The sequence below is a fragment of the Pseudochaenichthys georgianus genome, chromosome 22 (genome assembly GCF_902827115.2).
Source record: "Pseudochaenichthys georgianus chromosome 22, fPseGeo1.2, whole genome shotgun sequence".
NCBI lineage: Eukaryota > Metazoa > Chordata > Actinopteri > Perciformes > Channichthyidae > Pseudochaenichthys > Pseudochaenichthys georgianus.
The window spans coordinates 7,834,849-7,850,814 of NC_047524.1; the positions used below are offsets into that span (position 1 = coordinate 7,834,849).

General features: G+C 40.4%; 1 protein-coding gene across 5 annotated transcripts in view; it reads left to right on the plus strand.

Moving 5' to 3' along the window:
* Positions 1–335: 335 nt before the first annotated feature.
* esr2b (estrogen receptor 2b) overlaps positions 336–15,966 on the plus strand; it is a 33,225-nt gene continuing 17,594 nt past the window's right edge. Inside the window, exons 1-6 of one of the 5 annotated variants that reach the window (XM_034110951.2) lie at positions 336–615; positions 10,360–10,632; positions 10,732–10,872; positions 13,602–13,789; positions 13,878–13,994; positions 15,174–15,533. In XM_034110951.2, coding sequence (XP_033966842.1) covers positions 10,448–10,632; positions 10,732–10,872; positions 13,602–13,789; positions 13,878–13,994; positions 15,174–15,533 — 991 coding nt within the window. In that variant the 5' untranslated portion in view covers positions 336–615; positions 10,360–10,447. Of the gene's footprint in view, positions 616–6,458; positions 6,545–10,337; positions 10,873–13,601; positions 13,790–13,877; positions 13,995–15,173; positions 15,534–15,966 lie in introns of those variants that run through there. The other 4 variants (XM_034110948.2, XM_034110945.2, XM_034110947.2 and 1 more) reach the window with 4 other exon arrangements.

A 15,966-nucleotide genomic window follows, 5' to 3' on the forward strand; every position in this document is an offset into this window, starting at 1 on the left:
CGTTTTATTGCGCATGTCCCTTTTATTACGGGAATACAGGAAGTGATTAGTATAAGAGTATTAAATAAACAAATTCATATATTACAATTCATAATTCAACAATTAATGTGTTTAAGCTGGTAAAGGTGCAGCTAGTTTGAATGACTTTGTATTAGGTAAATGTACTAAGTCACTTTTCACCTCGAAGAGAAAGATCATACCATCCTTTTCTCGTGGCTTTACTAACATACTGTATTTCAGTAAAGTTTGTGACCCCCTCCCATGCGCTGCGCTGATGGGCAGCTCTCCAAAAAGGCGGCGCCAGTGACGTCTCCAAATTGGCCAAACCTTAAACCTGGCACTTGGTGCACTGGAGAGGGGATGTAGGGAAATATTAACGACAAGCACGGGATCGGAGAAGTCTTTGGAGGAATATTGCGGAGGAATAAGCGCCGGGTGCATGTGACGTCCGTTTATAGGTTCACTTTTACGCGTCATGGTTCCTGTTTTTCTGCCTGTATTGACTGTTTGCAGCAGCAGCAACAGCGCGGTGGCAAAGGAGGTGCTGAAAACCGATACAAGTCCAAAACCTGCTGCATATCTTCTCCTCTGATCGTCACCTGGACCGAGTGACAGGTTTGTGACAAAGACTATGTTTGTATGACCAACTTTGGAAGGAAAGAGAAACAGAAAGAGTTTGACAGGTGCAGCTCTGCCCCAGAAAGTAAACTTGGTTTTATTTGCCTGATTAGAATCAGCTCGTGATTTTGTACACACACGCTAAACGGGGACATTCATACAATAATTTGCCATTATTTGGCCAGCTCTCTCTTGTTAAATTACTTTGAACACTCCATTCATTGGTCCAACTCTTAGAAATAACCCACCCTTAGAAATATGACGATCAAGATATAGCTACAAATGCAATAAATAGAAATTCAAAACTATAAAACGTATTGTATTTTAAAGGCATTTATTACAGATATAATAGGGAAACTTATTAATTGATGGTAATGTTGATGTTTTCTATATTGATTGAAAACACACCATGAAAGTCTACAGATGATAAACAAAAAAATCAGTCAGTCTGTAGATGACGGAACATTTCACCACAAAGCGCATTTAAAAGCATTTGTGGAGCCTTCACTCATACCACACAATCATCCTTAGCAGCAGAAGAAGTCATGGTATTACAAATATAATTTGTTTTCATATAACACTTTTCTTTCATGTTGCCTTCAAACTGCATATTTAGTAATTTTAGTCGAGAACTCTCTGCCTTAAAGTGCCGATGCCTACAGTTGTTCAGCAGCATAATAGAAAATATAGTCTATAGTGAGAGCATCTACTGGAAACATTTAGACAAAATGGGAAAAAACGAGGTACTTTCTGAAATAAATTAATGCCAATATGCGTCATTTGTAATATCCCAGTAAAATATCATAAGATTTCACTGTTTCTGCACAGATACACTGCAGACAGTGCAGTAAATAGTCTCCCTTTTGCTGATGCGTATCTTAGATCTGAAAGAGTTTGCAAAACACAAGCTGTATTTCAAACAGATCTGTCTGCTCAGGCTTACTCACATCGTTACAACTTATTACATTACTGTAGTCTTTTATAAAGGACTCTGGAAACCAGGACCTCTCAAGCCATGAGTCTTGTTATCATGATTTGGCTATTTAATAAGGCCAGATTCCCTTTTCTACTTGCAAATAACTGAGTTCTGGGGGAGTCGAAAGTGTGTGCGTGTGGTAGGGAGGATGGAGGGAAGTCCTGCCGTTACCAGAAATAAGAAATCGGATTTAAAGCACATCCCCTTCCGCTCTCCGGGTTTCACCCACGTCGGCTAGCATTCCAACGGCCGGCGCCAAAAACTCTCCAAGGTCACACTGTTCAACAATTGTCCATACCTCCCCCACTCCATCCATTGCTCGTCCATCGCCCAAGATACCCGAGTACACAGTGTAACTAAAACATGGCGCGGCATGTTTTTTCCTCGCCCTCATTGGGTGTTTCCAGACGGCGGTGAGAGGAGGGTGTCGTTCCTCAGTGATAGTGCAGTCACTGTTCGTAGTGTCACAGTAAACAGGGTGAAAGTGAGCGTGGCCTGTATGCATTCACTCTGTGTCGACGCGGTTTCCTGCAGACCTGACGATCCTGAATTGGTTGCAGACCTTTGAGAAGAAAGCTGGTGTAATTGTATCCATTTTAGGTAGATGTCTGAGGAGTTTCACAAGAAGCTGTGTTGGTCAACATGAACTTGGTGAAAACCGTGGGATGGACTGATGCATAAGGCTGCTTCCTGCTGTGCTCTTAAAATACTACATCAGTAGTTTTGCATGTGTAACCTTGACTTCTGGATGTTTAACCCACTCCAGTATAGAGCTAAAATGATACCATAATACTAACAGGCATATACTTTGATAGTAAGTTCATAATTTCAGCATTTTCTCAAGTAATAGCAGACATTCAACAATTCCTGCTTCTTATATTCGCTTTTCAAATCTGGCAAAAACAAAAGTAATTCCAATCATTTTGTTCGTATTTAAGTGAACTTGTTTGTATTTCAAGTTGGGAAAACACACACAACAAAACAGTGACTGCAACTCTAAAAATGTAGTAGAGCCCACATAAAAAAAAAATAGAGCTTAACCTGGAGCATTACTGGTTTAGGGTTTGGTTCACAAACAAAAGGCCTACCATGAATGAATGCAGTGTGACATTATGCTACTCGTCTGTGCTATTCAGGTTATGTTGTGGCAGTGGTTAAAACATTTAAAGAAGCACACTGAAAGTTCATGTGAACCTTTTTTGAAATACATTTATCTCTAAAGGATGCAGAAAACCACATTTTTCTATAACATACCATCTAAAACCTACTGTAGTATCTTAATAGAAGCGTTGCAAACCATGTTGTGTCTATAATTGGACCCAGCGTTTTATATTGAATTGAACTCTACATAAAACCACAGTTCAGTTGTTGTTGGCTGCTGTTCAACTGATGGGGTGATAGTCAGCTGCCCTGCTACTGTTGGATAGAAAATAACATGTTTCAAGTATGTGGTTTTTTGGTCATTAAAGGAAATCTTTGACTGGTATAAAGGGGTGCGCTTTATTTTAATTTTAGGGCCAGCGTCATGAAGGATGGAGGTCACACTTTGAGGTTTATTTAACGTTTAGGTAGATCGGTTTTGGGTGCTATTTCTGTATTATTTAAAGATCTATAACATCTAGCTGCGCATGGAGATATAAAAGGCAAAACCAGTAGGATTAGTTGGTTGCAGTTTGTTAACACAACATTAAAAGTAGTACCCTCCTCCCTCGTTTTAAAACGGCTTTCTTGTTTGGTCTTTCTCCTTTTCTGAGTTTGCAGTTTTCTGTGCAGTATTGCCCATTTGGAAGCTAATTATTGGATCCGTGCTTACATCTGATGCCCGGAAACACCGAAACACAACAACATCTGGGCAGAAGGGAGGGTCTTGTCTGACCATTTTGTCACAAGTTCACATTTTTGTTTTTAAGAAAAATCCTTTTCATTGTGTGGCTTTCTGCTGTAACCAAATTGAATGGATAAATTGAGCCCCCTCGAGATACCCTCATCTTTCTGTCATTTGACTTTAGGATGGCAAAAAGAGACAAATAGAGACTTTCTCGTCGTTGATTTATTTAGTGCTCATAAACTGACTGTTATTCTCGCCAAAAGGTTTACCAAGTTACTGGAATTGGTGTTTTGTGTATATATACTACAGACATAAAATCTGAGCGAACAGAAAATGCACATACTCATGCACAATATTTTAATAACAAATAGATGAACCTACTGAATAAAAAACAAGAACCAAAGAAACTGAACACCATATAGCAAATTCAGGCAGGTATATACTGTAGATTCAAAGTATTCGAAAAAAATAAGAAATACAATATACTCTTTCTTTTTGTTTTTTTAAGTAACATTGTAATCCCAATATTTTAGAATTCAAGATTATTCAAGTAATCGATTACAAATGTGTTATGTAACTGAAAGGGAATACAGTTTTTGTATCCTGATGCTTCCCCTTACATGTACTACGTGTTTCCCAAAGCGTGTTAATATGATCATGTAATGTCTTTTATTTTTCGAGAAAGGAGAGACACTTAAGGCTCAAAAGAAGATGATTTCCTGGGAACTTGGTGTAGTTACTGAGTACAGTAGATGGGCCCGAGCCGCCAGACAGGGAGTACGGCTACAATTACTCCAATTGGGGGACGCTATAATCAACCTGTCCGTCCCTCTGAAGCCTCTCGCTGTCAAGCTCCACTGTGAGACGGAAATAGCTCCGTCCAGATCCCATGTAATCCGACAACTAAGCTCTTCAATTCAACATCACCCTTCTCCTCCAGCAGCCCCTTGTTGGCTTTGTGAGAATGGGCCGGCTAACGGGGGTCTTTGTGTTTCGGTATGTGCTGCTGGCTGGGAGCCTTGTTCTGAGGAGAGGAGGGCTCCATGCCTCTTTTTATTCACAAGAAATAACCAGGTTTTTTATGTAGTGGCCTGCAACACATGCTCTCCAGGGAGACGTATTGTCTTTTCAGTCATGTCTGGACTCATGATATGTTGTGTTGCTGAATCGTGCTTTGTTCAAGCCTATAACAGCAATGTGTGGGACCTAGACCTTTTCACGTGGATGTGTTGAGGCAGAATTTTTAAAGAGTAGCTCCAACCAAGAGATTTGTGTTCGTGAAAGACGAACACATTTTGACCTAATCTTCTTTCTTGTAAAGGTGGGCCTACCTCTATGGTCAGAGACGGTATCACTAGATTCTTTCTGCCCATTATTACTAAATGAAAAACGTATTTCTGCAGTGAAAAACAGAGCTTTGGATGCACTCTCTTTTTCTGAAGTCTGCAGGGTGTTCCAGGTTCTTCCAGGGAGCGCCAGTTTATTACAACATGTTTGGACTAGATGTGGAAACTCATGTCCTAAAATCAAAGTGTAAATGACTGAATAAAAGCATCCGTCCAGCTTTTATATTTATTGCTCAGACTTACTGTATTGGTATGCTCTTGATCCGAATAATTTAAACATACCAGTAGAAAGCTTTAAATGTATTTATATTACTAAGTTTACAAGCATCAAGTCAGAGGTTGAAGATGTTCATGAAATAATAAACAAATCATAACATTTAGGAACATATTGAGAACACATCTTAAACAAAGTATTGATTAGGATGATGTGCAGGGCAACACCTACCTCCATTCTTGATTTATCTATTGATCATGTGATTCTTTTTTTATTCTATAAAATGTCAGATAATCAGAGAAAAATATACTTTTAATTAGATAATATTTGTAAAAAGATAGATAAATGCTTAGTGATGTATACAAAGAGACGCTTATTGGTTAATTAAACTCAATGAGAAATGTACATAGCCATATAGGTTATCGGTGAAGACGGCAAGCTTTTCTGAAAAAAAACTTTTTATTGTGTATTTTTAATATTTGTTTGACTTTTTGCTGACAAAAACAGCTCCAATGTAAAACATGTTGTTCTTGCTTCCATACATGCTGCTTCACCGTGAAATGTGATGTGAAACCTTGAAATAATTTCCTCTCCTCAATGTTTGTAACTATCATCTATCATTGCCCTGACTACATGTCCTAGGTTCTTTTTAGATATCCATATGTGTTTAGATCCATGTAATCATTTTAAAAATGTTCTGTTTTCACTGGAAATTCAATGTTAAGAGTTACTATTAGTTCATGTGACTTTTAAGTGTATTCTTGTAGTGAGAAAATGATGGTTAAAAAGCTGTCATGCAGTCTGCTGCTGCTGAAGTATAAGACTCTTAATTGTGTCATTGGTTAAAGTAGGTATCAGATCAGCACAACTTGTCCTATGAAAGAGACAGATTGTGGCATTTTCATGCATCTTTAGTCAAATAAAGCACTGTTCAAAGTGGGGTTGAAACTTTAAAAGAAGACATAAGCTGTTACTAAGTTTAAACATTAATTTACTACAAAAACAGAATACAAAATTGTTTTATTTAAAATCAGGTCAGTGAGCTTGCTTGTTACGCAACACAATTTTGGGTAAAAGTTAAATCAACTACAGAGGAAATTGTTGTTTTAATAGTTTGATTGTTTATTGACAGAAATCTGTGATTATCCAACCATTGCGTTAGATTTCCTTCAATGCGTTTGCATATATTCAAGACACATGTTGTTAAGCTGATTTTTTTTTCTTAATTGCCGTCTACCATTTTCACCTGGAGGAATGTCTCCATTGTATCTCTGTGCCAAACCGACTGAGTGTGAGTCAGTACAAATGAACGGAGGAAAGGGCAGCCTTAATGGCCTGTTTGTTTATAACCATATCAGTGGCTATACACGAATGAATCAGTGAAATAAAAGACAGAGTTGCATTGAGACAGTGCCCTTTGACCTTTGCTTGCCTGCTGGTTTGCTATGGAAAGCTGCCATGAACACCCGTGTGTCCAAAGCTCAAACCTCTTACAAAACACATTTTCACATAGTCGATGGGTAAAAGTCGAATTGTTGAGCCACGCATATTGCAGGAAAAAAGTGAGTCTTCAAACCTTTATGATATCTTCTTATTCATTGTTTTAGCCTATGGATTAGTGCACTTTAATCTCACACTCTCAAATCGTTGTATTAATGTCAGACTGTGGATTCATTTTGGGTAAATCTACGCTAAAAGAGTTTAATTCTGGCAAGTCTGAGAAGATAATAACTTTTCCAATGTCAACCAGAATGTGGGCAATTAGTTTTACTTTAATTATATGTATTTATTGTGCATTCCATGGTTATACTCAATAGTAGAATTTCATGAGATACAGAATCCAACCCTCTGTCTGCGCAGTTGTTTGTTTTATAAATCTTTATCTACATATGTTGGTTTAGCTCTTGAAATTCAATTTTCATGGCCGCAATAACATTTTATTTTAGGGTATCAGTCGATTATACTGACAGTATTATTCACGGTCACTCACAACCAATGGTACGTCAGAATAATGAATGCAAGAAGTATGATTGAGGCTAACTTGACAATCATCTCTGCCAGTAAGTGGCCCTACATGTCAAATAATTTTAAAGCAGCAAATCCAAACTGTAAAATGATAAAAAAAATAGTTTTATCTTGATCCCCGGCTATATCTTCCACTTTCCCCGGGCACTGGTTGCCTGAAAAAATTGTTAAAACAAATATTTATTTATATTTGTAAACCCGTATCCAGAAATTATTTTATGTCTGTTCCTCATTCAAGGTTTAAAATGTTGACCCAAGGTTTATTACTCCGAGATGGACCAAATGTGGACAACATATTAGTATTTCTGGTTTAATAGTTCTTGATTTTTGTGCTTATCATTCAGTCACACTGTCTACATACTTGCTTGTGCTAATTTGGACTCTCAGTGCATGTCCCTAGATTTGCAGAAGTGTTAAACCCCTTTCTGTATGTACATTCAGGGGATGAACTAGAACCTTTAACTTGAGCCACACCAGCCTCAAAGAGAACAAAACTAATGGTGCATTTAATTGGTTGAAAGTGTCAAGGTTTCCAAGTCACTAGGAAGTTCCCCCTAAAAATAGAAACTTGGACGAGTTCCATTAAACCTGAGTTTAAAGTACCAGCTGTCATGTTTAACATCAACACATGATGGACAACTGACACAACATAGTTAATGGCAGGTATCTATATAAATGTATCTGTAGCTCCCTGTTATTAAAATCATGTTTGGACTGATTATGTGCAAAATGTGGCCATGTGACTGACACAAAATCACTCGTGGGACACATTTAAAGAAGCTTGTGTCCTCCAAATTGAGGAAAAAGGAAGCTGTTTGGTATTTTCGGAGAGATTTAGAGTAGCATTTTATTATGAGACACCTTTTTCCGTCTAATTCAGGGCATACTGTCAAAGTGCTTGTACCACAAACAGGTAAAAGTGCATTGTTTTGCTAAAGGCCACTTCGACCTGACATGTGTGATTCACATGTTGACCTTGCGACTATTTGGCATGGTGTGTCCTGTCCTGTCCACTATGCAGTTTTTGGAAGATTTAGAATAACACAATCTGAGTTTTACTTCTAAATCCAGTCTTTAAAAATCATCATCACAATTAGCAATCAATACTTGAGAATACATGATAATAAACTCTAACCTATCATCAAATCTGCGCTATTAATGATGGATTTTGTAAGTCCATTTCCTGCTCGACAATGCCCTCATGATCGCCCAATTCTCTGCCAGGTGTTATTGGCAACTTGGACTTCAGGAAGGGAGGACGTTTTAACAGTTTGTTTCTTTTAATCTTTTTATAATACCGACTGCTAACTCCAAAGAAGAGGCAGAAAATCCCCCAAAAACCATTTAGCCCCAAGCCTTGCCGGAATTGCAGCTGTGCGTTTGGACTTGTGATTGCTGCAGTCTGCATTGTGCAGCTAGTGTTTGCTGTACTGTTGATTTTCACATTGATTAACCAGCTGATGGGTTCTCTGGCACAGTTTGGTTACTGTGTGATATCACATACACAGATAATGCCGTGCTTTTATATCCTCAGAATTAGTTCATAGTTTAATACACTGTTAATACATAGAGCTTTTCCTTTCACCGTTGACACAGTAAGGAAGCTGTTGCTTAATTTTACCTTTTTAAGTGCATCAATAAAATACCTGTTTGTATCAACTTATATATATATGATCTTTTATATGACCGAGTACTGCAAAGTACCTTAGGGCTGTAGTTTTGGGTATGATACAGTCTCAACGTGCAGTGCTTTTAACAGGAGCTAAAAACCACTAATCAAATTCAGTCCCCAGTTACTTTGGTTTTTATGTATTTAGGTTCATAGAAAGAGTTTTAGAGTAGTCCCCCCAATTTAAATGGGATAACAATGTGTGTTTTAATGCCTTGTCCCCATGCGCTAGCAGGATCTCATTAAACCTCTGGTTGTGATGCACTCGGTAAAGACAACATACCATTATCTTGTGTTGTGTGCTTTCTTGAGTAACAATATTGATAGGTACATGTCCTGTGTCTCTGACGCAATAAAACCTTAAAGATACGCAATGAACTTGACATCGCTGCAATGTTTCAAAAGTACAATTGGTTGTGGGTGTGTGTTAAACCATTCTTATAGCAATGACATAATATATCCATATAGAGCCATCCAGAGCCACTGAGTCATATGAAACGTACAGTATTTCTGTAATTTAATTTGTATCATCTTTCCGAACACAGCTTAATACTATCTTGTTCAAATGTAATGGTTGTGTTAAAATTGTATTTTTAATTAAGCTGTCTCACTTTACTCAATTTAAAAAAAAAAAAGTTATTATTTCAAAATTCATGAATACAACCATAACCGTAGCATCAAGAACAAGAGTTAAACACAATTAGTCCAATGCTTTTAGGAAAACCCGTCAATATACATTGGACACATTCAAATGACCATCTGTGGGTCACAGATGCTCACTACAATGAAGACCTAATAACATCACTACTTTTCCTCAAATGAAAGCAACCCCTGTAAACTCCCCATGCCTGTCCTGAACTGAGTCAAGAGAACATCAAGCAGACAAAATAACCGCAGACAAAATAACCATAGAAAACCTGTCCGTGTCTGTTTTTCTTTCCATTTTCAAGAAAGGTTGCATTTATTTCGACAAAATCGAATCATTAAATGTCTCAGTAAGTGTTTTGTCAACAGTGTCTGCCTCCACTTTTAATAAGTGTGTACTGTTCTCCCTCAATTTTTATTTTGAGATTGCAAAGGTGCTACTTTTATTGTGTCTGTAAGGTATGAAGCTTTTCAAGCTGAGCAGAAGGTTTATCCACAATGTTTACAGATGTAAATATTACAATTATACAACTATAATTATCCTTATATTCCTAGCCTTAAAGGTGCTTTTAGACAGAAAGCGATAACATTGTTACTACATGTTATGTTACTTGTTTTTTTTACTAACTCATTGTCCCAGAGAAGAAACCAACAAAGCAATCTATTGCCAGGCTTAGAATATGCTAACGTCATCATGCTAACATGCTCACAATAACAATGCTAACATTTGAATGTTTACCAGGTATTTAATGTTAACCATCTTAGCTTAGTGTGTTTGAGCGCTAACATGATGACAATAGTAACATTCTGATGTTACCTTTCATGGTATGTTTACTACGTTCACCACCATAGCTTGGTGTGTAAGCATGCTAACATGATGATATTGACAACGATAACATTCTGATGTTACCTGACATGTTATGTCCACTGCCTTAGCTTAGTGTGTTAGCATTTCCTCATAAGCACTAACTAAAAGTGCAGCTCAGACTGACATACATTTTTTAACCATAACACAGTTTTTCTCCCCCTTTGTCCCAGGACTTGTCTTTACTGGAACATGCAGTAGAGGAGCCAGCTATATTATCTTATTCATAAACACTGTGAAACTACTAAAATTCACCCTGACATGGAGTCCTCCCCCAGGCTGGATGCTGACCCGTTAACACTGCTTCAGCTACAGGAGGTGGACTCTAGCAAATCCTCAGAGAGGCCAAGCTCCCCGGGAATCATATCCGCCTTGTACAGCCCTCCTCTGGGCATGGACAGCCACACCGTCTGCATCCAGTCTCCCTACACGGATAGCAACCACGAGTACGGCAATGGACCTTTAACCTTCTACAGCCCGTCTGTACTCGGCTATGCCAGGCCACCCATCACTGACAGTCCGTCCCCTCTGTGCCCCGCGCTTAGCCCATCAGCCTTCTGGCCCTCCAACAACCACCCCAACATGCCCTCACTGACTCTGCGCTGCCCTCAGCCTCTCGTCTACAATGATCACAGCCCACATGCTCCCTGGCTGGAGCACAAAACCCACAGCATCAACGCTAGCAGGTATGTTTATTGACATTGATCCATTGATAGACGTGTGATACTACTTAGGACAAAAGGCTGTTTGGTGAGTGCCAATTAAGTTCTATGAAAACGATAGGAGGCTTTTTTCGCGACTGATGATAGAGTTTTAAGGGAAAAGTGGTCAAAGATTAATGGATTCTGTATTTTCTGGGTTCTTTGTTTCGACAGTATTTTGTCCAAGACTTCCCTTTCCATGTTCCGGACAATTACAGCCCAATTAGCAACTTCGGTCAATAGACATGGTCTGCTACTGGATTGTTCAAAAATACCTAAACTCAATAGAAAGCAAGGTCACCAGATGATGCAACCAAGGCCAATAATAAAAGATAATGAGGACTATTAACTCATGTTGATAACCTGTCATGTGTTTTTGTGTGAATTAATAAAAACAAATAAATAAGAGAAATGCGTCCTTTTCAGTCCTTTTTAAAAAAACGGAATTGAAATCGTTCGTAGTGTTTCCATGATTTTTACAAATGCCTGTTGGCTCATTAGGAATTCAGTGATAATTCCTTTCTTCTATACCCCGAGTTTGATGAAAACAACTCAAGCACGTACAGTTCTGTGCTATTATATAAAAAGTTTAGTGGAAAAACGTGCTATCCATCCATCTTCTCCCGCTTATCCGTGGTCGGGTCGCGGGGGTAGCAGTTCCAGCAGAGAGCCCCAAACTTTCTTTTCCCCGGCGACATCAACCAGCTCTGACTGGGGGATCCCAAGGCACTCCCAGGCCAGCGAAGAGATATAATCCCTCCACCTGGTCCTAGGTCTAGCCCTTGGTCTCTTCCCAGCTGGACGTGCCTGGAACACCTCCCTAGGGAGGCGGCCAGGTGGCATCCTAACTAGGTGCCCGAACCACCTCAACTGGCTCCTTTCGACGCGAAGGAGGAGCGGCTCAACTCCGAGTCCCTCCCTGATGACCGAACTTCTCACCTTATCCCTAAGGGAGACACCAGCCACCCTGCGGAGAAAACCCATCTCGGCCGCTTGTATCCGCGATCTCGTTCGCGATCTCGTTCTCCGCGACCCATCCTTCATGACCATAGGTGAGGGTAGGAACGAAAATGGCCCGGTAGACAGAGAGCTTTGCCTTCTGGCTCAGCTCCCTTTTCGTCACAACGGTGCGGTAAAGCGACTGCAGTACCGCTCCCACTGCTCCGATTCTCCGGCCCATCTCACGCTCCATTGTTCCCTCACTCGAGAACAAGACCCCGAGATACTTGAACTCCTTCACTTGGGGTAAGGACTCATTCCCTACTTGGAGTGGACAGTCCATCGGTTTCCTGCTGAGAACCATGGCCTCAGATTTGGAGGTGCTGATCCTCATCCCAGCCGCTTCACACTCGGTTGCGAACCGATCCAGTGAGTGCTGAAGGTCGCAGACCGATGAAGCCATTAGAACCACATCATCTGCAAAAAGCAGTGGTGCAATCCTTAGTCCACCGAACTGCAGACCCCCTCCCCCACGACTACGCCTCGAAATCCGATCCATGTATATTACAAACAGGATTGGTGACAAAGCGCAGCCCTGGCGGAGGCCAACCCTCACCGGAAATGGGTCCGACTTACTGCCGAGGACCCGGACGCAGCTCTCGCTTTGGGAGTACAGAGATTGGATGGCCCTGAGTAGAGACCCCCTCACCCCATACTCCCGCAGCACCTCCCACAGTAACTCCCTGGGAACCCGGTCATACGCCTTCTCCAAGTCTACAAAACACATGTAGACCGGATAAGCGTACTCCCAGGCCCCCTCCAGGATCCTTGCGAGAGTAAAAAGCTGATCCGTCGTTCCACGACCAGGACGGAATCCGCATTGTTCCTCCTCAATCTGAGGTTCGACAATCGGCCTGACCCTCCTTTCGAGTACCTTGGAGTAAACTTTCCCGGGGAGGCTGAGTAGTGTGATGCCTCTGTAATTGGCACACACCCTCTGATCCCCCTTTTTAAAAAGGCGAACCACCACCCCGGTCTGCCACTCCTTCGGTACTGTTTTTATATAAAAAGTTTAGGGGAAAAACGTGCTAGATTGAATTTAATTTAGGAGGGACAAGAAAGGTTTAATGTAGGTTTTTTAACATAAAGATTTTATTTGTTACCCTATCAGTTAGATACATGTGTAGAGCCCTTTTAACAGCAGCCATCTAAAGTTTCCCCAAGGCTACTGTAGATAAGCCCTTGACATTGGTGATGATTTGGTGTTGGAGTGATGAATGGGCGAAGCAGCTTGACAACATAAATAGACAAAATAGTTACGGTGGTTTTAGTATTCTTCAGCTAAGATGATCGTTGGATAATAGCAGAGCCCGTGCAAAGAATCCAGTAAAATCATTAGTGTTGAGATGGAGTTGCAACATATTATAATAACCAATAGACTGACATTGAAACACTGATTTTATTGGATGGATTTACTCTCACCACAACATTTGATTTACATCCCTGCCTCTACTTCATATTCGGGGTCATTCTCTATACTACCAGTTGACAGTCATAGTGAAACTGGCCTTGGATGCTTGAGACTTATATACCCATTATGTTTCAATGATGAACACTCTAGTTTCTTCATGCAATTTTCCAGTTGGCTGAAATGTGGTTGTGGAGAATTTTTTAGCAAAAGAGTACCCGTTAGATGACTAATGACAGGTAAATGACAGGCAAGCATCCAGATGTCAAGTTGTCCCTTTTTACAATGTCTCTGCTTCTTCCTGCAGCTCCATCATCAGCTGTAACAAGCCGCTGGGGAAGGGAGTGGAAGACATGGACTCCTCTTTGTGTTCCTCTGCGGTCGGGAAGGCGGACATGCACTTCTGCGCCGTGTGCCACGACTACGCCTCCGGGTACCACTATGGAGTGTGGTCCTGCGAGGGCTGCAAGGCCTTTTTTAAGAGGAGTATCCAAGGTATAAACTCTGTCTTTCAGTCAATAACAAGTCACCATCTCTTCATGTTCCTCATCCATTGAAGTGTCTTCTTTCCTTGAATCCTTAGGACACAATGACTACATCTGCCCCGCCACAAATCAATGCACTATCGACAAGAACAGACGTAAAAGCTGCCAGGCCTGCCGCCTACGGAAATGCTACGAAGTGGGCATGATGAAGTGCGGTAGGTTCTCACCTCTTTTACCGGGGTCCTTGATATAGCAAAAGAAAGTGGAACAACTTATCCCTTGTGTGGGGTTTGGGTCAAATTGCCCACTGTTACATTTTTACTAAAATAAAATGATACAAGAATATTTTTTCAACCTTAGCCTTTGCTTATTTTGGGTAATGATCAAAATAATGATACAAGAAACAGAAATCCACATGTTAAATGAATGGGGCCCATTTGTGGCCTTCATCCAGTGTACTGAGACACACAGAAACACCCTCAGTCTTAGCTAGTCCTTCTCACACAAGCATCTGCTACATTGTTACAATCTAAGCACTAAGAATCTGCCTCTTTACCCACTGTAGTGTGGGAACCTTCACAGTATTATTCCTCATTCTAACCATTTCTCATGTTTCTTGCCCTGTACCCTCACCCCTGCACATAAGAGGAGGGTCAACACAGATGAGTAACTATGTGTTTATAGGGCACTTCAACTACAATCCTCCACCAGCAATATGAGCTAAGATTCTGAGCTCAGAGGGCCTTGGAGCTAATAGTGCAGTGGAAGAGTTTTTCAGAAATATGTTGATAATTTAGAGCCAAATTCTCAGTAGGCCACTGGCAATCATGTTGTTCAATGTTATATCAGAGATGTATTTTTCAGCCATGCTATATTTCATCAACAGTGACTAAGACAGTGTGCATTTTGACCTATTTGAACATTGCAGCATGGAAACATGTCACATAGAGGCACACAATATCGATCAGAATCAGAAACAGGTTTATTACCAGGTAGGTTTACACGTACGAGGAATTTGACTTGGTGTCGTGGCGCATACATAAAAGTAAAACAAGAATTAAAAACACAGGTAGAGAACTAGAAAAATATTAAAAATAATAAAAAACATAGCAAAATATAACAGTATTTAGATTGAAATGAAATGGAATAAGAAGGAATAAAATATGGAATACAAATCGGCAGTAATAAAAAAAGAAAAACAGATATTGTTGTACATTGTGATGTACAATATAAATATGAACCTGAAAATCAGCATAATTGCCCTTTTGGCAAGTAGCCAATATTTTTGCCCTATTGTGGTTTTATGGGTTATTTTACACTAAACAAGAACGATGTACATAAAGTACAAATGGTACAAAGTATGGTCATGTGACTCTCTCTGTCTCTTGCTCCAGGTGTAAGGCGTGAGCGCTGCAGCTACAGAGGAGCCCGGCTCCGCCGTGGGGGGCTCCAGCCTCGGGTCCCCGCGGGTAGGGGTTTGGTCAGGGTGGGGTTGGCTTCCCGTGCCCAAAGGCATCTCCACCTGGAGGTTCCTATTGTCCCTGTGGATCCCCTCCCTCAGATGTGCCATGCTCACCACTCAGCCATGGGCCCAGAGGAGTTCATCTCCCGCATCATGGAGGCAGAGCCGCCGGAGATCTACCTCATGGAGGACATGAAGAAGCCCTTCACCGAGGCCAGCATGATGATGTCCCTCACCAACCTGGCAGACAAGGAACTGGTCCTCATGATCTGCTGGGCCAAAAAGATCCCTGGTAAGATACAAACATTAGCGCAAATCATTTTAAAATTAAAAATGTTCACAATTGAAATCCTATTTAATTTATAAATATCTTTTTTTTCTTAAAAACTACGAACATTGTTTGTTCAATATAGTTGTACCTATTTGTTAAGATTAAATGTACTAAATACATGAAACATATAATAATTAGATGTAGATTGTGGTTTATTATTTATTTATTAGGAATTTGCTTTGTTGTATAATGGCAGTGATGTACCTGAACGCGTTCAATGAACGATCGTTCATGAACGCGTTCATATTTTGGGCGAACGTGAACTGAACGTACTGTATTTCCGCTAGATGAACGTAATTGAGAACGCGTTCATTCTCAGCGCTGTATAACGGCGTTCAAAAGTGCGTTCATTCTCAGCACTGTATTATAACGGCGTTCAAAAGTGTGCCAGATT